We start from the raw sequence: 21,701 nt of genomic DNA, 5'->3' as shown, positions 1-21,701 counted from the left end.
ATAAACTTAGGTCCTGTTAGAACATAGAACAGTACAGCACAGAACAGGCCCTTCAGCTCACGATGTTGTGACGACCATTGATCCTCATGTAAGGTAAACCTAATGTACGAACCCTCAAATTTCTTTTACTATATGCATGTCCAGCAGTCTCTTAAATCTCCCCAATGACCTCGCTTCCACAACTACTGCTGGCAACGCATTCCATGCCCTCAAAACTCTCTGTGTAAAGGACCCGCCTGTGACATCCCCTCTATACTTTCCGTCAAACAACTTAAAACTATGACCCCTCGTGTTAACAATTTCTGCCCTGGGAAAAAGTCTCTGGCTATAAACTCTATCTATGCTTCTCATTATCTTCTCATTATCAATTAGGTCCCCTCTCTTCCTTCTTTTTTCCAATGAAAAACGTCCGAGCTCAGTCAACCTCCATTCGTAAGATAAGCCCTCCATTCCAGGCAGCATCCTGATAACCCTCCTCTGAACCCTCTCCAAAGCAATCACATCTTTCCTATAATAGGGCGACCAGAACTGGACACAATATTCCAAGTGCGGTCTAACCAAAGTTTTATAGAGCTGTAACAAGATCTCACAGCTCTTAAACTCGATCCCCCTGTTAATGAAAGCTAAAACACTATATGCTTTCTTAACAACCCTGTCTACTTGGGTGTCAATTTTAAGGGATCTATGTACCTGCACACCAAGATCCCTCTGTTCCTCCACACTGCCAAGGATCCTGTACTCAACTTTCAAGTTCGATCTTCCAAAATGCATCACTTCGCATTTATCCAGGTTGAACTCCATCTGCCACCTCTCAGCCCATCTATGCACCCTGTCAGTATCACGCTGCAGGCTACAACAGTCCTCTATACCGTCAACGACACCTCCAACCTTTGTGTCGGGTGCAAACTTGCTAACCCATCCTTCAATCTCCTCATCCAAGTCATTATTAAAAATTACAAAGAACAGAGGCCCAAGAACAGAGCCCTGTGGAACACCACTCACCACTAACTTCCAGGCAGAATACTTTCCTTCCACGACCACTCGCTATCTTCTGTCGACCAGCCAATTCTGTATCCAGACAGCTAAATTTCCCTGTATCTCAGTCCTCCTAACATTCTGAACGAGCATACCATGGGGAACCTTATCAAATGCCTTGCTGAAGTCCATATACACCACATCCATCGTTCGACCCTCATCAACTTGCCTAGTAACATCCTCAAAGAACTCGATAAGATATGTGATGCATGACCTGCCCCTCACAAAGCCGTGCTGACTGCATTTAATCAAGCCATGCTCTTCCAGATGGTCATAAATCCTATCCCTCAGAATCCTTTCTAACACCTTGCAGATGACAGACGTGAGACTGACTGGTCTGTTATTGCCGGGGATTTCCCTATTTCCTTTCTTGAAAAGAGGAATTACATTTGCCTCCCTCCAATCCTCAGGTACGACTTCAGTGGAGAGCGAGGATGCAAAGATCTTCACAAGCGGCGAAGCAATCACATTTCTCGCTTCCCAAAGCAGCCGAGGACAAATCTGGTCTGGCCCTGGCGACTTATCAATCTTAAAATTTGTTAAAATTTACAGCACATCAGCTTCTTCAATCTCTATCTGTTCCAGCATGCTTATCTGCTCCTCAATGGGTTCATTCACTACAAGGTCCTTTTCTTTAGTAAAGACAGAAGCAAAAAACTCATTTAGGGCTTCCCTTATCTCCTTGGACTCTATACACAAGTTCCCTATGCTATCCCTGATCAGCCCTACTCTTTCTTTGATCATTCTCTTATTCCTCACATACGTGTAAAATGCCTTTGGATTCTCCCTAATCCTTCCTTCCAAGCCTTTTTCGTGCCCCCTCCTTGCTCTCCTCAGACCATTTTTGAGCTCTTTCCTCGACTGCCTGTAATCCTCTTGAGCTGAGTAAGACCCTTGCTTCCTCCTCCTTACATAAGCTGCCTTCTTTCTTTTGACGAGAAGCTCCTCTGCTCTCGTCATCCAAGGTCCTTTCTTGCCTGTCTCAGAGGAACACATTTATGCATCACTCTCAACAACTGCTCCTTAAACAGTCTCCACATGTCTATAGTGCCCTTTCCATGGAGCAATTGCTCCCAGTCAACGCTTCCCAACTCACGTCTGATAGCATCATAGTTTCTTTTTCCCCAATTAAATATCCTCCCATTGTGCCTGCTTCGCTCCTTCTCCATAGCTATGTAGAATGTGAGGCAGTTGTGGCCACTATCACCAAAATGCTCTCCCACTGCAAGATCTGACACCTGTCCTGGCTCATTGCCGAGCACCAAATCCAAAATGGCCTCTCCACGTACTGAGTTAGGAAACCCTCCTGAACACACCTTACAAAAACAAGTCCTTCCAAACCATCTGCTTGAAGGAAGTTCCAATCAATATTGGGAAAGTTAAAGTCTCCCGTTACAACAACCCGACTACATTCACACTTTTCCAAAATCTGCCGATCTATGCTTTCTTCAATCTCCCTGCTGCTATTGGGGGGCCTGAAGTAAACCCCTAATGAGATGACCCCTCCCTTACTGTTCCTAATTTCCACCCATACTGACTCAGTAGGCAGAGCCTCCTCGACAATGGTAACTGCTGTAGCTGTGATACCCTCTCTGATTAGCAGTGCTACACCCCCTCCTCTTTTTCCCCCCCATCCTATTCTTTTTAAATGTTCTAAACCCTGGAACATCCAGCAACCATTCCTGCCCCTGAGAAACCCACGTCTCTGTTATGGCCACAACATCATAGCACCAGGTACTGATCCATGCTCTAAGTTCGTCACTTTTATTCCTGATACTCCTTGCATTAAAACAAACACACTTTAACTAATCCCTTGGTTCTTTCCCAGGAAATTCCTTCCCACTGGCTGCGCCACCTCTTGCTATTGCCTCATCTCCATCAACTCTCACCTCCGGTATACAGCTCAGGTTCCCACCCCCCTGCCATACTAGTTTAAACTCTCCTGAACCACTCGAGCAAACTTTCCACCCAGGACATTGGTCCCCTTCCACTTCAGGTGCAACCCGTCCTTCTTGTACAGGTCCCACCTTCCCCAGAAGGCATCCCAATTATCTACATATCTCCCTCCTACACCAACAGTGCAGCCATGTGTTAAGCTGCACCCGCTCCCTCTTCCTTGCCTCGCTATCTTGTGGCACCGGTAGCAAACCCAAGAACATTACTCTGTTCGCCCTGCTCTGCAGCTTCCACCCTAACTCCCTGAAATCACTTTTTATATCCTCAATCCTTTTCCTGGCTATATCATTGGTGCCAATATGTAACACGATTTCTGGCTGTTCGCCCTCCCCTTTCAGAATCTTATACACCCGATCGGAGACGTCCCGGACCCTTACACCAGGGAGGCAACATACCTTCCGGGAGTCCCGATCCTGTCAATCTCCTGTCAATTCTCCTAACAATCGAGTCTCCTACCACGAGTACTTTTCTATTCTGCCCCCTTCCCTTCTGGGCAACAGTGTCAGGCTCAGTGCCAGAGAACTGACCAGTATGGCTTTCCTCGAAGGCTTACAGATTAGATTAGATTACTTAGTGTGGAAACAGGCCCTTCGGCCCAACAAGTCCTCACCGACCCGCCGAAAAGCAACCCCCGGAACCATTCCCCCACATTTAACCCTTCACCTAACACTACAGGCAATTTAGCACAGCCAATTCACCTGACCTGCACATTTTTTGGACTGTGGGAGGAAACCAGAGCACCCGGAGAAAACCCACACAGACAATACCTGAGGTGGGAATTGAACCCGGGTCTCTGGCGCTGTGAGGTAGCAGTGCTAACCACTGTGCCAATGTGTCGCCCTTAGGTCACAAATTAGTGAAGTTTGATCCAGCTTTTGGCACAAAGATTGCCAATTGCATGAGGTTTTGGGACTGCACACTTCCTTGAAGACAGACAGTGGAAATTTTGGCTGGAATGGCCAGCTTTAAAGCAGATTTCCCAAATCCAAGACTGCCTAACCATAGCAGAAGGACTGATCATTGGTAGGTGTCAGAGTGCACATGGCTTCACACTCTCCCCCTCTTCCCAGCTGAAACATACACACTAGGAACCGGAGTAAACCATTCGGCCCTTCAACTGATGGGTGATCTTCTATCTCAAAAGCTACATTCCTGCTTTCTTCCCATTCCCCTTGCCTACCTCTCTGTACTCGGTGGAAATAAGTAATCAGGGAACAAAATTTTCTGTAGCAAAAGCAAAAAATGCTCAGCAGGTCAGTCAGCATCTGGGCAGTTCTGATGTAAGGTCACTGAAATGTTGACTCAGTGTCTCTGTGCATTGGTACTGTACAGAAATCTGGATCAAGCTAACTTGTCATTCGGTAAAATCTAGACCAGGAATTGTCGCGTTGAAGAAAATAGCAAATCAGCTCACCCCAATGAGCAACATTACTGAACGCATAATCTGATCATTTAGCTGTAGAAAAGACGACGTGAAACATGATAGGGTTCAGAAAAGATTTACAAGGATGATGATGGGGTTGGAGGGTTTGAGCGACAGGGAGAAGCTGAATAGATTGGGGCTACATTCTCTTGAGCATCAGAGGTTATAGAGGTTTATAAAATCAGGAGTAGCATGAATGAATAGTCAAAGCCTCTCCCCAGAGTAGGGGAGTCCAGAACTAGACAGTGTAGATTTAAGGTGAGGGGGCAAGAGTTAAGGGTCTTAAGGGACAACTTTATCATGCAGAAGGTGGTGCTTCTTTTATCTTTATTAATTTATGGGATGAGGACGTTGCTGACTAGGCAGCATTTATTGCCCATCCCTAACTGCCAAGATTCAACTATATTGCTGTGGATATGAAGTCATATGTAGGCCAGGCTAGGTAACAATGGCAATTCCCTTCCCTTAAAGGACATTAGTAAACTAGATGGGCATCTTTCTGATACTCAAAAATGGATTCATGGTCATCGTTAGATTCTTAATTCCAGATATTTATTGAATTCAAATTCCACCATCTGCCATGGCAGGATTTGAACCCGTGTCCCCAGAAGGTTATCTGGATCGCTGGATTAACAGTCCAGCAAAAATACCATTAGGCCATTGCCTCCCTGTATGGAATGAGCTGCTGAAGGAGGTGGTGAGGCTGGTACAATTATAACATTTAAAAGGCACCTGAATGGGTTCAGTAATAGGAAGGGTTGAGAGGAATATGGGCCAAACGCTGGCAAATGGAACAAGATTAATTTAAGATATCTAGTCAATATGGACGAGTTTGACCAAAAGGTCTGTTTCTGTGCTGTACAGCTCTATGACTATCTCATTGCAGCATCCATGGAGTTTTGATGTAAGGTCATGGACAACTCGGTTTCTCTACAGATTTCCTGAGTACTTCCAGTGTCTTCTGTTTTTAGTTAAGATCTCAAGCAGTACGCCACATTTAAAGTATCTGTAGCAGCTCTTCTGGAACCATAACCATCCTCCACAGGCTCCATGTCTGAACAACTCCAACTCTTGTGCTATCCCCACCTCCTTTGCTCCATATCTTTATCTCTTGGGACACAAGCTCTGGAATTATTTCCCTGAACCTCTCTTCCCATCTCCATATTTGACCAGGCATTAAGTGCCTTGTTCTTACATCTCTGTTTTTAAAGCAATGTCATTGTTTATCTGATTATGTTCCTGAAAAGGTTCCTCGTGATGCTTTCCTATGTTGAGGGGATAATATGACGCAAGTTGTTATGACCATAACACTGGAAAACAGAGTCATAAAGCAGCATAGAGCTTTCACGCGACTGGTCTAATTGACAAACCAGCTGTCTATGGAGAAACTTGAAGTGAAATTTTGAAATATCTTTAATGATTATCGATTATAACATAACTCCATCAATGATTAATTAATACAAGTACACTTTCAGTGGTAAATGAGAGATATATTTCTTTGGTACAATCTATTTGGCAGCACAGTTTAAATCCAAGAGTTTGTGCAGATAAAAAGATTTTCTTTCTGTCTCGCAGCTTCCCCTGAACTTGAAAAAGTATGAGAGAACTCTGTGAAAATAAACTGTCAGAATTTGCAACTGAATCAAGGTTAGGCAATGGAAAGTGCAGTGACCAAATAGATAGAATGCTTACTTCTCAATTCCCCTTGGCTGAACATAGTGTGATAGAACAACATAGTGGATGTTTTGCTGTGTATCTAACACGTTTTACCCACCTTATCAATGTTTGATACAAGTGTAAAGGGGGCTTTACTCTCTCTAATCTCACACTATACCTGTTCCAGAAGCGTTTGATTGGGACAGTGTAGAGAGAGCTTTACTTTATAGCTAACCCTGTGCTGTATCCATCCAGAGAATGTTTGATGGGGGCAGTGTAGAGAGAGCCTTACGCTGTACCTAATCTGCTGCTGTCCCTTTCCTGGGAGTGTCTGATGGTCCAGTGTAGAGAGAGCTGTATTCTGTATCTAACCCAGTGCTGTCCTTATCTGGGGAGTGGTTGAAGTGACAGTGCAGAAAGAGTTTTAGTCTGCATCTAACCCCATGTTGTCCCTGTTCTGGGCATATCTGATGGGGACAGCATAGAGGGAGCTTTTACTCTGTACCTATTGCAGTGCTGTCCCTGTCCTGGGACTGTTGATGGGGACAGTGGGAGGATTACACTACATGTGTAACAGACTGGAGTTGTGACAATAAAGCTGTTTGTCACACCCACGCTCGCTGTTTACCTGAAGCTGTAGCACTTCCTGTTCCTTCTCCTTCAGGAATTCAATCTTTTTCTTTTCTCTGCTGATGGCTGCCTGGAGTTTCTGCTCCTGCTCCTCTTCTGCCTCTCTTTGGAGTCGCTCCTCACTGTCACACAAAGACAAAATACAAAGGCAATTATTTAAATATATTTAGGTGTTACTTTGCCTCATTGATTTGCCCTTTCTCTCAGTTTTAAATTGAAACAAATAAAGAAAGTGCTTTTAATACCAAGCCCTTTCACTACCCTGAGGTAACTCGAAGCACTGTGATTTCACACTCCTCCATTAACAACCTTAGAGGTTTTTAAAATCATGAATGATTTTCCATTTGTGGGAGGCAGCACAATAACAGACCAGCCTAAAACAGTCACAAAGAAATCAAATCAGGAATTCAGGAGAAACCTCTTTACCCAGAGATCAGGGAGAATATTGAACATGCTAGCATACAACAATTCATGCATAACAGGCCCTTCGGTCCTCAATGTTCGGCCCTAACACAATCCCTACACTGTGGAAGCAGGCCATTTGACCCAACAAGTTCACACTGACCCTCTGAAAGAGCATCCCACCCCCTACTTTATCCCTACATTTCCCATGGCTAATCCACATGGCCTGCACATCTTTGGACTGTGGGAGGAAACCCATGCAGACACGGGGAGAATGTGCAAACTCCACACAGGCAATCGCCAAAGGCTGGAATCAAACCTGGGTCCCTGGCACTGTGAGGCAGCAGTGCTAACCACTGAGCCACTGTGACACCATGGAGCAGTAGTCATGAATTAAAAGGGAGCTCGGTAATCATAAGATGGAAAGAATGGTCATACTGATAGGATGAGATGATGAATAGTGGGAGGAGATTTGAATGGAACATCATGTTGACAGATCGGTTGGACTGAATAGCCCATTTCTCTGCTGTGAATTCCCAGGAATAATGAGGCTGTGATTAAATACTGGTCAGTGAACTTCAAGGCTCAACAACAAATTATATTTATCTAGTTGTTTTAACATGAAGAAATGTTCCAAGCCTTTCAGGAGAGCATTATAAAACAGTCTGATATTGAGCTGACAAGGTGATATGAGGGCCAAATGCTTGCTCAAAGAGGTAGATATTCAGAATGGTCTTAAAGGAGAATAACAACAGAGAGGCAGAGAGCTTGGGACATAGGTGACTAAAGACACAGGCACCCAACAGTGGAGTAATTAAAGCTGGGAATGTGCGGAGTCCAGAACTGCAGGTATGATGGAGGATAAGGTGTCTGAAAAGTGAGAGAGATTGTGAGGGGTACAAAAACAAGGATGGGAACTTCAAAATCAAGACATTGCTTGACCAAGGTAAAATTGCACAAGGATGACGGGGAAATGAAACATGTTGTGAGTTAAGACACAGGCCACAGAGTTTTTGATAATGATAAAGCACTGGAGATCAGAAAACAAAAGTCATACAGCGCAGAAGAAACTCACCGAGTCTGCATCAACCTATTTACATTAGTCCCACTTTCCAGCATTGGGTCAATACTCTTGAATACTCTGACTTTTTAAAGACTGTGAAGTCTTGCACCTCAACCACCTGTCCCGGATAGTGCTTTCCACACCCTCAGCATCCTCTGGGTAAAAATGTTTGTCCTCAAATCCCCTTTAAACCACCTGCCTTTCACTTGTATCCCCTTGTTACTGATCTTTCAACTAAGGGGAACAACTCCTTCCTACCCACCCTGTCCATGCCTCAATCTTACAGACCTCTATCAGATCTCCTCTCAGCCTTCTCTGTTTTAAAGAAAACAACCCAAGCTTATCCTGTCCCCCTGAGGAACTGAAATGCTCCAATCCAGACAACATCCTGGTAAATCTCCTCTGCACTTCCTCCAGTGCAACCACATCATTCCTGGAGTGTGGTGACCAGAATTGTACACATTACTCCAAAGTTTTGTCAAGCTCCAACATGACTTCCCTGCTCTTATAATCAATGCCACAATCGATTAAGGTAAGTGTCCTGTATGCTTTCTTAACTGCCTTATTAACCTGTTCTTCCACCTTCTGGGATCTGTGGACAAGCTCCCCAAGATCTCTCTGTTCCCCTAAGCTTCCTAGTGTCCTGCCATTCATTGAATACCCCCTTGTCTTAGTCCTTCTTCCAAAGTGCATTGCTTCATACTTATCAGGGTTAAATTCCATCCGTCATGATCTTCTCAACTGAACAGTCCATCTCTATTTTCCTGTAACCTAAGACCTTATTCCTCATTATTAACCATCTGGCCAATCTTTGTGTCATCTGCAATATTATATATCACTGCCCCCTCATTCTCATCAACATCATTTATAAATATCATAAACATTAAGGGACGCAGCACTGATCCTTGGGGTATGGTACTGCACACTGGAATCCATTCACACAAATAGTGATCACCTTCTGTATCTTATCACTGAGCAAATTTGGATCCAATTTGCCAAGTTACCCTGGATCCTATGTGCCCTGGGTCCTATTTGGGACCTTGACAAAGGTTTTGCTGAAATCCACATAAGCTACATCAACTTCATCAGCCTCATCAAAACACCTGGTCACCTCCTTGAAGAATTCAATCAATCAATTTGTTAGGTATGATCTCCCTCTGACAAAGTTATGCTGACCATCTCTGATCAAATCCTGCCTCTCCAGTAGAGATTGATTTTCTCTTTCAGAACTGTCCTCAATTGTTTCCCTATGCTAGAGAAACTCAGCAAGTCTGGCAACATCTGTGAAGAGAAAAACAGAGTTAATGAATCAAATCCCGTATGACTCTTCTTCAGAACTCAGCTGTGGATGACCGCAGAAGTGGAATGTGGAAGACGAACTTGGAGTGAGTTGGAACAGTTGAGGCTAGTCGAGAGGCAAGTAAGGCACAATTTCAGCAGCAAATGTAGCAGACAGGTGAGGTTGAGTAATGTTACAGAGGTGGAACTAGACAGTATTCAAAATGGCAAAAGCAAGAACTTGGAAATTCACATCAAGAACAAATGTGACACCAAGACTGCGAACAGACTGGCTTCATCTCAGACTGCCACCAAGATGAGGGATGGGTCTGTAGTTAAGGAAAAGAGATTGGAAATGAGGAGAAAAAAAAAGTTTCAGTCTTCTCAATATTTAACAGGAGGAAAATTCTGCTTGTTCAATACTGGAAGTCAGAGTCATAGATAGAATCATACAGATACTTCAATCCAACTCGTCCACGCCAAGTTTCCTAAACTAAACTTATCCTATTTGTCTGAGTTTGCCAACATCCCTCTAAACCTTTCCTATTCGTGGGACCTGTATAAATGCCTTTTAAATGTTCTAACTGTACCTGCATCTACCACTTTCTCAGGCAATTTATTCCACATATGAACCACTCACTGAGTAATAAAGTTGTCCTTCAGGTTCCTTTTAAATCTTTCTCCACTCACCTTAAAAAATATGCCCCTAAGTTTTGAACTCCCCCACCCTATTTTGCTATTCAATTTATCTATGGTCTTGATTTAATAAACCCCTAAGGTCAGCCCTTAACCTCCCACACTCATTAAAAAAAGTCCCGTTTATCCAGCCTCTCCCTATAACTCAAACCCTCCAGTCCCAAAAACATCCTGGTAAATCTTTCCTGACCCCTGTCCAATTTAATAATATCTTTCCTCTAGCAGGGTGACTAGAACTGCACACAGTAATCCAAAAGTGGTTTCACCAATGCTGTGTATAACCTCAGCATGACATTCCAACTCCTACACTCAGTGGGCTGAATAACGAAGACAAGTGTGCTAAATGCCTTCTTAACCACCCTGTCTACCTGTGATGCATCTTTCAAAGAACTATTAACCTCAAACCCTAGGTCTCTCTGTTCGACAACTAAGCAGTCTGATAATCTTGTAACTCACAAGTGCTGAAGAAGTCATACCAGACTCAAAACGTTAACTGTTTCTCTTTCCACAGATGTTGCTAACTTTCTCCATGTTGTTGCATTAAAGGATGTTTAACTCACCGGATTTTTTGGAGTCGTTCATTCTCTAGTTTATTGAAAGCCATGAGCCTCCGATGTTCTTCAGCTTCTAGCTGTGCTCGTTCCTCAGCCAATGAGCCCACCTCCTCTTCATAACGCTTCCGAAGCATTTCCTCCTTAAACTCAGCCCTTCCATTCCAAGGGTGAAAGAGAAATATGGTCAAATTTTACTTACTTGACCTTTCAGATGTGGATGTATAAAACTCACCACCAGGTCTCAGCGACTCGAGCCCAATCTTGCAGCTTCCAGTTCCCTGACATAAGGAACGAACAGCATCAATGGTGGCTGACTGGGTAACACTCTCTTGTCAGAATGTGTGGCTATATAGCCCCATTCCAGAGACACGAGAAAAACATCTATACGGACATGACAAGTGCAACACTGATGGAGTGCTGCAGTGATGCAGGCTTCATGTTTCAAGTAATAAGTGAAACCAAAGCCCTATCTACCCACCCATAGGTGGAGGTTAAAGATCCCACCGGAATATTACAAAGAGCAAGGAAAATCCCTGGGTTATCACCAGCTTTTGTCCTCAAGAAACAGAAGATTAATATTCTTATAATGATCTGTATGCCCTTGTGGAGTATGTTGAATTTCCTTCGTGAAAAGTATGATCAGGCTTTAGGGAAACAGAAAATAGGAACGTGCATCAGCCATTGTGTCCAAACCTGCTCTGTCATTCAATAAAATCATAGCTGACCATCCAACTCAGTATCACATTTTAACTTTCTCCCCATATCCTTGATACTTTCAGTCCTAAGAAGTATATCTACGTCCCTCTCGAACACCTATTATTGACAAGGTCTCTACCTCACCACCCCCATCCCTGTCTATTATTGACCATGACCCCACATCCTCATCTCTTACTGATGGGGTCTCTCCCCTTCCAACCCATCGCTGTGGATTATTGATAGGGAACCACCAAGCCCGACCACCCAATCCTCCATGTCCATGACAGATGGGGTCTCCCCCACCTCTCGCCCGTCTATTACTGACGTGGTCTCCCCCCTAACCCCCACCTATTGTGAAACGGGGTCTCCTTCCACACACCCCAGCCCTGCCTATTACTGACAGGGTCTTTAAACCCCCCACCACCTTTAGTACTGATGGGGTGATGGGGTCTCTCTTTCCCCCCCCTCCCCTTTAATACTGATGGGGTCTCTCCATCCCCCCTCCCCCTTTTTATTACTGATGGAGTCTCTCCCTCCTCTCTTCCCCCCCCCCCCTCCCCTTTAATACTGATGGGGTCTCTCCATCCCCCCTCCCCCTTTTTATTACTGATGGAGTCTCTCCCTCCTCTCTTCCCCCCCCCCCCCTTTTAATACTGATGGGGTCTATCCCTCCTCCCCCCCCCGTTTAATACTGATGGGGCTCTTCTCCAACCCCCCCCCCTTAAATACTGATGGGGTCTCTCTCCCCACCCCCCCACCCCTTAAATACAGATGGGGCTCTCTTCCAACCCCCCCCCCCCTTAAATACAGATGGGGCTCTCTTCCAACCCCCCCCCCCCTTAAATACTGATGGGGCGCTTCCCCCCACCCCCCCCACCCCCCTTAAATACTGATGGGGCTCTTCTCTCCCCCCCCTTAAATACTGATGGGGCTCTCCTCCCCCCAACGTTAAATACTGATGGGGCTCTTCCCCCCCACCCCCCTTAAATACTGATGGGACTCTTCCCCCCCACCCCCCTTAAATACTGATGGGACTCTTCTCCCCCCCACCCCCGTTAAATACTGATGGGACTCTTTCCCCCCCCCCCCTTAAATACTGATGGGGCGCTTCTCCTCCCCCCACCGTTAAATACTGATGGGGCTCTTCCACCCCCCCCCCACCCCCCTTAAATACTGATGGGGCTCTTCCCCCCTCCCCCCCAACACCCCCCTTAAATACTGATGGGACTCTTCCCCCCCCAAATACTGATGGGACTCTTCCCCCACCCCCCTTAAATATTGATGGGACTCTTCCCCCCCCCCCCTTAAATACTGATGGGACTCTTTCCCCCCCCCCCCCCCACCCCCCTTAAATACTGATGGGGCGCTTCCCCCCCCCCCCCCCCCACCCCCCTTAAATACTGATGGGACTCTTTCCCCCCCCCCCCACCCCCCTTAAATACTGATGGGACTCTTCCCCCCCCCTTAAATACTGATGGGGCGCTTCTCCTCCCCCCACCGTTAAATACTGATGGGGCTCTTCCACCCCCCCCACCCCCCTTAAATACTGATGGGACTCTTTCCCCCCCCCCCCCACCCCACCCCCCTTAAATACTGATGGGACTCTTTCTCCCCCCCCCCCTTAAATACTGATGGGGCGCTTCCCCCCCCCCCCCCCACCCCTCTTGAATACTGATGGGACTCTTCCCCCCCCCCCCACCCCCCTTAAATACTGATGGGACTCTTCTCCCCCCCCCCCCCCCCCCCCCCCACCCCCCTTAAATACTGATGGGACTCTTCTCCTCCCCCCCCCCCCCCACCCCCCTTAAATACTGATGGGACTCTTCCCCCCCCCCTTAAATACTGATGGGGCGCTTCTCCTCCCCCCACCGTTAAATACTGATGGGGCTCTTCCACCCCCCCCCCACCCCCCTTAAATACTGATGGGGCTCTTCCCCCCCCCCCCACCCACCCCCCTTAAATACTGATGGGACTCTTCCCCCCCCCCCCCCCACTTAAATACTGACGGGACTCTTCCCCCCTTAAATACTGATGGGACTCTTTCTCCCCCCCCCCCCTTAAATACCGATGGAACTCTTCTTCCCCCCCCCCCACCCCCCTTAAATACTGATGGGACTCTTCCCCCCCCCCCCCCCCCTTAAATACTGATGGGGCGCTTCTCCTCCCCCCACCGTTAAATACTGATGGGGCTCTTCCACCCCCCCCCACCCCCCTTAAATACTGATGGGGCTCTTCCCCCCCCCCCCACAAATACTGATGGGGCTCTTCCCCCCCCCCCCACCCACCCCCCTTAAATACTGATGGGACTCTTCCCCCCCCCCCCCCTTAAATACTGATGGGACTCTTCTTCCCCCCCCACCCCCCCCCCCCCCCCCCCCCCCCTTAAATACTGATGGGACTCTTCTTCCCCCCCCACCCCCCTTAAATACTGATGGGACTCTTCTCCCCCCCCCCCCCCCCCTTAAATACTGATGGGGCGCTTCTCCTCCCCCCACCGTTAAATACTGATGGGGCTCTTCCACCCCCCCCCACCCCCCTTAAATACTGATGGGGCTCTTCCCCCCCCCCCCCCACCCACCCCCCTTAAATACTGATGGGACTCTTCCCCCCCCCCCCCTTAAATACTGATGGGACTCTTTCTCCCCCCCCCCCCTTAAATACTGATGGAACTCTTCTTCCCCCCCCCCCCCCCACCCCCCTTAAATACTGATGGGACTCTTCCCCCCCCCCCCCTTAAATACTGATGGGGCGCTTCTCCTCCCCCCACCGTTAAATACTGATGGGGCTCTTCCACCCCCCCCCACCCCCCTTAAATACTGATGGGGCTCTTCCCCCCCCCCCACAAATACTGATGGGGCTCTTCCCCCCCCCCCCACCCACCCCCCTTAAATACTGATGGGACTCTTCCCCCCCCCCCCTTAAATACTGATGGGACTCTTCCCCCCTTAAATACTGATGGGACTCTTTCTCCCCCCCCCCTTAAATACTGATGGGACTCTTCTTCCCCCCCCCCCCACCCCCCTTAAATACTGATGGGACTCTTCTCCTCCCCCCCCCCCCCCTTAAATACTGATGGGGCGCTTCTCCTCCCCCCACCGTTAAATACTGATGGGGCTCTTCACCCCACCCACCCCCCTTAAATACTGATGGGACTCTTCCCCCCACCCCCCCCCCCCCACCACCCTTAAATACTGATGGGACTCTTCCCCCCACCCCCCCTTAAATACTGATGGGACTCTTCCCCCCCCCCCTTAAATACTGATGGGACTCTTCCCCCCCCCACCCACCCCCCTTAAATACTGATGGGACTCTTCTTCCCCCCCCCCCCCCCACAAATACTGATGGGACTCTTCTCCCCCCCCCCCCACAAATACTGATGGGACTCTTCCCCCCCCCCCCCCCCCTTAAATACTGATGGGGCGCTTCTCCTCCCCCCACCGTTAAATACTGATGGGGCTCTTCCACCCCCCCCCACCCCCCTTAAATACTGATGGGGCTCTTCCCCCCCCCCCCCCCCCCACAAATACTGATGGGGCTCTTCCCCCCCCCCCCCCACCCCCCTTAAATACTGATGGGGCTCTTCCCCCCCCCCCCCCCACCCCCCTTAAATACTGATGGGGCTCTTCCCCCCCCCCCCCCCACCCCCCTTAAATACTGATGGGACTCTTCCCCCCCCCCCCCTTAAATACTGATGGGGCTCTTCAACCCCCCCCCCCACCCCCCTTAAATACTGATGGGGCTCTACCCCCCCCCCCACCCCCCTTAAATACTGATGGGGCTCTTCCCCCCCCCCCCCCCCCCTTAAATACTGATGGGACTCTTCCCCACCCCCCTTAAATACTGATGGGACTCTTCCCCCCCCCACCCCCCTTAAATACTGATGGGACTCTTTCCCCCCCCTCTTAAATACTGATGGGACTCTTTCTCCCCCCCCCCTTAAATACTGATGGGACTCTTTCTCCCCCCCCCCTTAAATACTGATGGGACTCTTTCTCCCCCCCCCCTTAAATACTGATGGGACTCTTTCTCCCCCCCCCTTAAATACTGATGGGACTCTTCCCCCACCCCCCTTAAATACTGATGGGGCTCTTCCCCCCCCCCCCCTTAAATACTGATGGGACTCTTCCCCACCCCCCTTAAATACTGATGGGACTCTTTCCCCCCCCCTCTTAAATACTGATGGGACTCTTTCCCCCCCCTCTTAAATACTGATGGGACTCTTTCTCCCCCCCCCCTTAAATACTGATGGGACTCTTTCTCCCCCCCCCTTAAATACTGATGGGACTCTTTCTCCCCCCCCCCTTAAATACTGATGGGACTCTTTTTCCCCCCCCCTTAAATACTGATGGGACTCTTTCTCCCCCCCCCTTAAATACTGATGGGACTCTTCCCCCCCCCCCCCCCCACCCCCCTTAAATACTGATGGGACTCTTCCCCCCACCCCCCCCCCCCCCACCACCCTTAAATACTGATGGGGCTCTACCCCTCCCCCCCACCCCCCTTAAATACTGATGGGGATCTTCCCCCCCCCCCCCCACCCCCCTTAAATACTGATGGGGCTCTTTCCCCCCCCCCCCCCCCTTAAATACTGATGGGACTCTTCCCCACCCCCCTTAAATACTGATGGGACTCTTCCCCCCCCCACCCCCCTTAAATACTGATGGGACTCTTTCTCCCCCCCCCCCTTAAATACTGATGGGACTCTTTCCCCCCCCTCTTAAATACTGATGGGACTCTTTCTCCCCCCCCCCTTAAATACTGATGGGACTCTTTCTCCCCCCCCCCTTAAATACTGATGGGACTCTTTCTCCCCCCCCCTTAAATACTGATGGGACTCTTCCCCCCCCCCCCCCACCCCCCTTAAATACTGATGGGACTCTTCCCCCCACCCCCCCCCCCCCACCACCCTTAAATACTGATGGGACTCTTCCCCCCACCCCCCTTAAATACTGATGGGACTCTTCCCCCCCCCCCCACCCCCCTTAAATACTGATGGGACTCTTCTCCCCCCCCCCCCCACCCCCCTTAAATACTGATGGGACTCTTCTCCCCCCCCCCCCACCCCCCTTAAATACTGATGGGACTCTCTCTCCCCCCCCCCCCCCCCCCCCCCCCTTAAATACTGATGGGGCGCTTCTCCTCCCCCCACCGTTAAATACTGATGGGGCTCTTCCACCCCCCCCACCCCCCTTAAATACTGATGGGGCTCTTCCCCCCCCCCCCCCCACAAATACTGATGGGGCTCTTCCCCACCCCCCTTAAATACTGATGGGACTCTTCCCCCCCCCCCGCCCCCTTAAATACTGATGGGACTCTTCCCCCCTTAAATACTGATGGGACTCTTTCTCCCCCCCCCCTTAAATACTGATGGGACTCTTCTTCCACCCCCACCCCCCTTAAATACTGATGGGACTCTTCCCCCCCCCCCCTTAAATACTGATGGGGCGCTTCTCCTCCCCCCACCGTTAAATACTGATGGGGCTCTTCCACCCCCCCCCCCACCCCCCTTAAATACTGATGGGACTCTTCCCCCACCCCCCTTAAATACTGATGGGGCTCTTCACCCCCCCCCCCCCACCACCCTTAAATACTGATGGGGCTCTTCCCCCCCCCCCCCACCCCCCTTAAATACTGATGGGACTCTTCCCCCCCCCCCCCCCCTTAAATACTGATGGGGCTCTTCACCCCCCCCCCCCACCCCCCTTAAATACTGATGGGGCTCTTCACCCCCCCCCCCCCCACCCCCCTTAAATACTGATGGGGCTCTTCCCCCCCCCCCCTTAAATACTGATGGGACTCTTCCCCACCCCCCTTAAATACTGATGGGACTCTTTCCCCCCCCCACCCCCCTTAAATACTGATGGGACTCTTTCCCCCCCCCACCCCCCTTAAATACTGATGGGACTCTTTCCCCCCCCTCTTAAATACTGATGGGACTCTTTCTCCCCCCCCCTTAAATACTGATGGGACTCTTTCTCCCCCCCCCTTAAATACTGATGGGACTCTTTCTCCCCCCCCCCCTAAATACTGATGGGACTCTTCTCCCCCCCCCACCCCCCTTAAATACTGATGGGACTCTTCCCCCCCCCCCCCCCCCACCCCCCTTAAATACTGATGGGACTCTTCCCCCCCCCCCCCCCCCTTAAATACTGATGGGGCTCTTCACCCCCCCCCCACCCCCCTTAAATACTGATGGGGCTCTTCACCCCCCCCCCCCCACCCCCCTTAAATACTGATGGGGCTCTTCCCCCCCCCCCCCCCTTAAATACTGATGGGACTCTTCCCCACCCCCCTTAAATACTGATGGGACTCTTTCCCCCCCCTCTTAAATACTGATGGGACTCTTTCTCCCCCCCCCTTAAATACTGATGGGACTCTTTCTCCCCCCCCCCCCTAAATACTGATGGGACTCTTTCTCCCCCCCCACCCCCCTTAAATACTGATGGGACTCTTCTCCCCCCCCCACCCCCCTTAAATACTGATGGGACTCTTCCCCCCCCCCAGCCCCCTTAAATACTGATGGGACTCTTCCCCCCCCCCCTTAAATACTGATGGGGCGCTTCTCCTCCCCCCACCGTTAAATACTGATGGGACTCTTTCCCCCCCCCCCCCCCCCACCCCCCTTAAATACTGATGGGACTCTTCCCACCCCCCTTAAATACTGATGGGACTCCCCTCACCCCCCCCCCCCCCCCACCCCCACCCCCCTTAAATACTGATGGGACTCTCCCCCCCAAAATACTGATGGGACTCTTCCCCCCACCCCCCTTAAATATTGATGGGAATCTTCCCCCCCCCCACCCCCCTTAAATACTGATGGGACTCTTTCCCCCCCACCCCCCACCCCCCTTAAATACTGATGGGACTCTTTCTCCCCCCCCCCCCTTAAATACTGATGGGACTCTTTCCCCCCCCCCCCCTTAAATACTGATGGGACTCTTTCTCCCCCCCCCCCCACCCCCCTTAAATACTGATGGGGCTCTCCTCCAACCCCCCCCCCCCCTTAAATACTGATGGGGTCCCCCCCCCCCTTAAATACAGATGGGGTCTCTCTCCCCACCCCCCCCTTTAATACAGATGGGGCTCTCTTCCAACTCCCCCCCCCCCCCCCTTAAATACTGATGGGGCGCTTCCCACCCCCCTTAAATACTGAGGGGCTCTTCTCCCCACCCACCCCCCTTAAATACTGATGGGACTCTTCCCTTCCCCCCCCCCCCCACCCCCCTTAAATACAGATGGGACTCTTCCCCCCCCCCCCCCCAAAATACTGATGGGACTCTTCCCCCCACCCCCCTTAAATATTGATGGGACTCTTCCCCCCCCCCCCCTTAAATACTGATGGGACTCTTTCCCCCACACCCCCCCCCTTAAATACTGATGGGACTCTTTCCCCCCCCCTTAAATACTGATGGGACTCTTTCTCCCCCCCCCCCCCCACCCCCCTTAAATACTGATAGGACTCTTCCCCCCCCCCCTTAAATACTGATGGGGCGCTTCTCCTCCCCCCACCGTTAAATACTGATGGGGCTCTTCCACCCGCCCCCCCACCCCCCTTAAATACTGATGGAACTCTTCCCCCCCCCCCCCCCCTTAAATACTGATGGGACTCTTCTCTCCCCCCCCCCCCTAAATACTGATGGGGCGCTTCTCCTCCCCCCACCGTTAAATACTGATGGGGCTCTTCCCCCACCCCCCTTAAATACTGATGGGACTCTTCCCCCCCACCCCCCTTAAATACTGATGGGACTCTTCCCCCCCCACCCCCCTTAAATACTGATGGGACTCTTCCCCCCCACCCCCCTTAAATACTGATGGGACTCTTCTCCCCCCCCCCCCCTTAAATACTGATGGGACTCTTCCCCCCCCCCCCCCACCCCCCTTAAATACTGATGGGGCGCTTCTCCTCCCCCCACCGTTAAATACTGATGGGGCTCTTCCCCCCCCCCCACCCCCCTTAAATACTGATGGGACTCTTCCCACCCCACCCCCCTTAAATACTGATGGGACTCTTTCCCCCCCCCCTCCACCCCACCCCCCTTAAATACTGATGGGACTCTTCCCCCCCCCCTCCCCCCACCCCACCCACCTTAAATACTGATGGGACTCTTCCCCCCCCCACCACCCTTAAATACTGATGGGACTCTTCCCACCCCTCTTAAATACTGATGGGACTCTTTCCCCCCCCCCCCTTAAATACTGATGGGACTCTTCTCCCCCCCCCCCCCACCCCCCTTAAATACTGATGGGACTCTTCTCCCCCCCACCCCCCACCCCCCTTAAATACTGATGGGACTCTTCCCACCCCACCCCCCTTAAATACTGATGGGACTCTTTCCCCCCCCCTCCACCCCACCCCCCTTAAATACTGATGGGACTCTTCCCCCCCCCCCCCTCCCCCCACCCCACCCCCCTTAAATACTGATGGGACTCTTCCCCCCCCCCACCACCCTTAAATACTGATGGGACTCTTCCCACCCCTCTTAAATACTGATGGGACTCTTTCCCCCCCCCCCCTTAAATACTGATGGGACTCTTCTCCCCCCCACCCCCCACCCCCCTTAAATACTGATGGGACTCTTCCCCCCCCCCCCCACCCCCCTTAAATACTGATGGGACTCTTCTCCCCCCCCCCCCCCCACCCCCCTTAAATACTGATGGGACTCTTCTCCCCCCCCCCCCCCCACCCCCCTTAAATACTGATGGGACTCTTCCCACCCCCCTTAAATACTGATGGGACTCTTCCCCCCCCCCCCCCCACCCCCCTTAAATACTGATGGGACTCTTTCCCCCCCCCCCCCCACCCCCCTTAAATACTGATGGGACTCTTCCCCCCCCCCCCCCCCCCACCCCCCTTAAATACTGATGGGACTCTTCCCCCCCCACCCCCCCACCCCCCTTAAATACTTATGGGACTCTTCTTTCCCCCCCCCCACCCCCCTTAAATACTGATGGGGCTCTTCCACCCCCCACCACCCCCCTTAAATACTGATGGGACTCTTCCCCCACCCCCCTTAAATACTGATGGGACTCTTCCCCACTCCCACTCCCCTTAAATACTGATGGGACTCTTTTCCCCCCCCCCACCCCCCTTAAATACTGATGGGACTCTTTTCCCCCCCCCCACCCCCCTTAAATACTGATGGGACTCTTTCCCCCCCCCCCCCACCCCTAAATACTGATGGGGCGCTTCCCCCCCCCCCCCACCCCCCTTAAATACTGATGGGGCGCTTCCCCCCCCACCACCCCCCTTAAATACTGATGGGGCGCTTCCCCCCCCCCCCACCCCCCTTAAATACTGATGGGACTCTTCCCCCCCCCCCACCCCCCTTAAATACTGATGGGACTCTTCCCGCCCCCCCCACCCCCCTTAAATACTGATGGGACCCTTTCCCCCCCCCCACCCCTAAATACTGATGGGGCGCTTCCCCCCCCCCCCCCCACCCCCCTTAAATACTGATGGGGCGCTTCCCCCCCCCCCCACCCCCCTTAAATACTGATGGGACTCTTCCCCCCCCCTTAAATACTGATGGGGCGCTTCTCCTCCCCCCACCGTTAAATACTGATGGGGCTCTTCCACCTCCCCCACCCCCCTTAAATACTGATGGGACTCTTTCCTCCCCCCCCACCCCACCCCCCTTAAATACTGATGGGACTCTTTCCTCCCCCCCCACCCCACCCCCCTTAAATACTGATGGGACTCTTTCTCCCCCGCCCCCTTAAATACTGATGGGGCGCTTCCCCCCCCCCCCCCCCACCCCTCTTGAATACTGATGGGACTCTTCCCCCCCCCCCCCCCACCCCCCTTAAATACTGATGGGACTCTTCTCCCCCCCCCCCCCCCACCCCCCTTAAATACTGATGGGACTCTTCTCCCCCCCCCCCCCCCCCACCCCCCTTAAATACTGATGGGACTCTTCTCCCCCCCCCCCCCCCCCCCACCCCCCTTAAATACTGATGGGACTCTTCTCCCCCCCCCCCCCCCCCCCACCCCCCTTAAATACTGATGGGACTCTTCTCCCCCCCCCCCCCCCCACCCCCCTTAAATACTGATGGGACTCTTCTCCCCCCCCCCCCCCACCCCCCTTAAATACTGATGGGACTCTTGCCCCCCCCCCCCCCCTTAAATACTGATGGGGCGCTTCTCCTCCCCCCACCGTTAAATACTGATGGGGCTCTTCCACCCCCCCCCACCCCCCTTAAATACTGATGGGGCTCTTCCCCCCCCCCCCCCCCACCCACCCCCCTTAAATACTGATGGGACTCTTCCCCCCCCCCCCCCCCCTTAAATACTGATGGGACTCTTCCCCCCTTA

The 21,701-nt window shown here is 51.4% G+C and overlaps 1 protein-coding gene across 1 annotated transcript in view; it reads right to left on the bottom strand.

Moving 5' to 3' along the window:
• The window catches only part of LOC122551743 (small ribosomal subunit protein mS26), a 37,838-nt gene that overhangs the window by 1,929 nt on the left and 14,208 nt on the right, over positions 1 to 21,701 (bottom strand). Inside the window, exons 2-3 of the mRNA XM_043694186.2 lie at positions 10,700 to 10,846; positions 6,699 to 6,822 (exon numbers count right to left, since the gene is read on the bottom strand). Coding sequence (XP_043550121.2) covers positions 6,699 to 6,822; positions 10,700 to 10,846 — 271 coding nt within the window. The remainder of the gene's footprint in view (positions 1 to 6,698; positions 6,823 to 10,699; positions 10,847 to 21,701) is intronic.

The sequence above is a fragment of the Chiloscyllium plagiosum genome, unplaced genomic scaffold, assembly GCF_037043375.1.
Source record: "Chiloscyllium plagiosum isolate Xiang-an unplaced genomic scaffold, Cpla_swu_hap1 HiC_scaffold_1, whole genome shotgun sequence".
Classification (NCBI taxonomy): domain Eukaryota; kingdom Metazoa; phylum Chordata; class Chondrichthyes; order Orectolobiformes; family Hemiscylliidae; genus Chiloscyllium; species Chiloscyllium plagiosum.
Note: the sequence above shows the minus strand (reverse complement) of the source record. Positions and strands in the feature narration are given on the sequence as shown.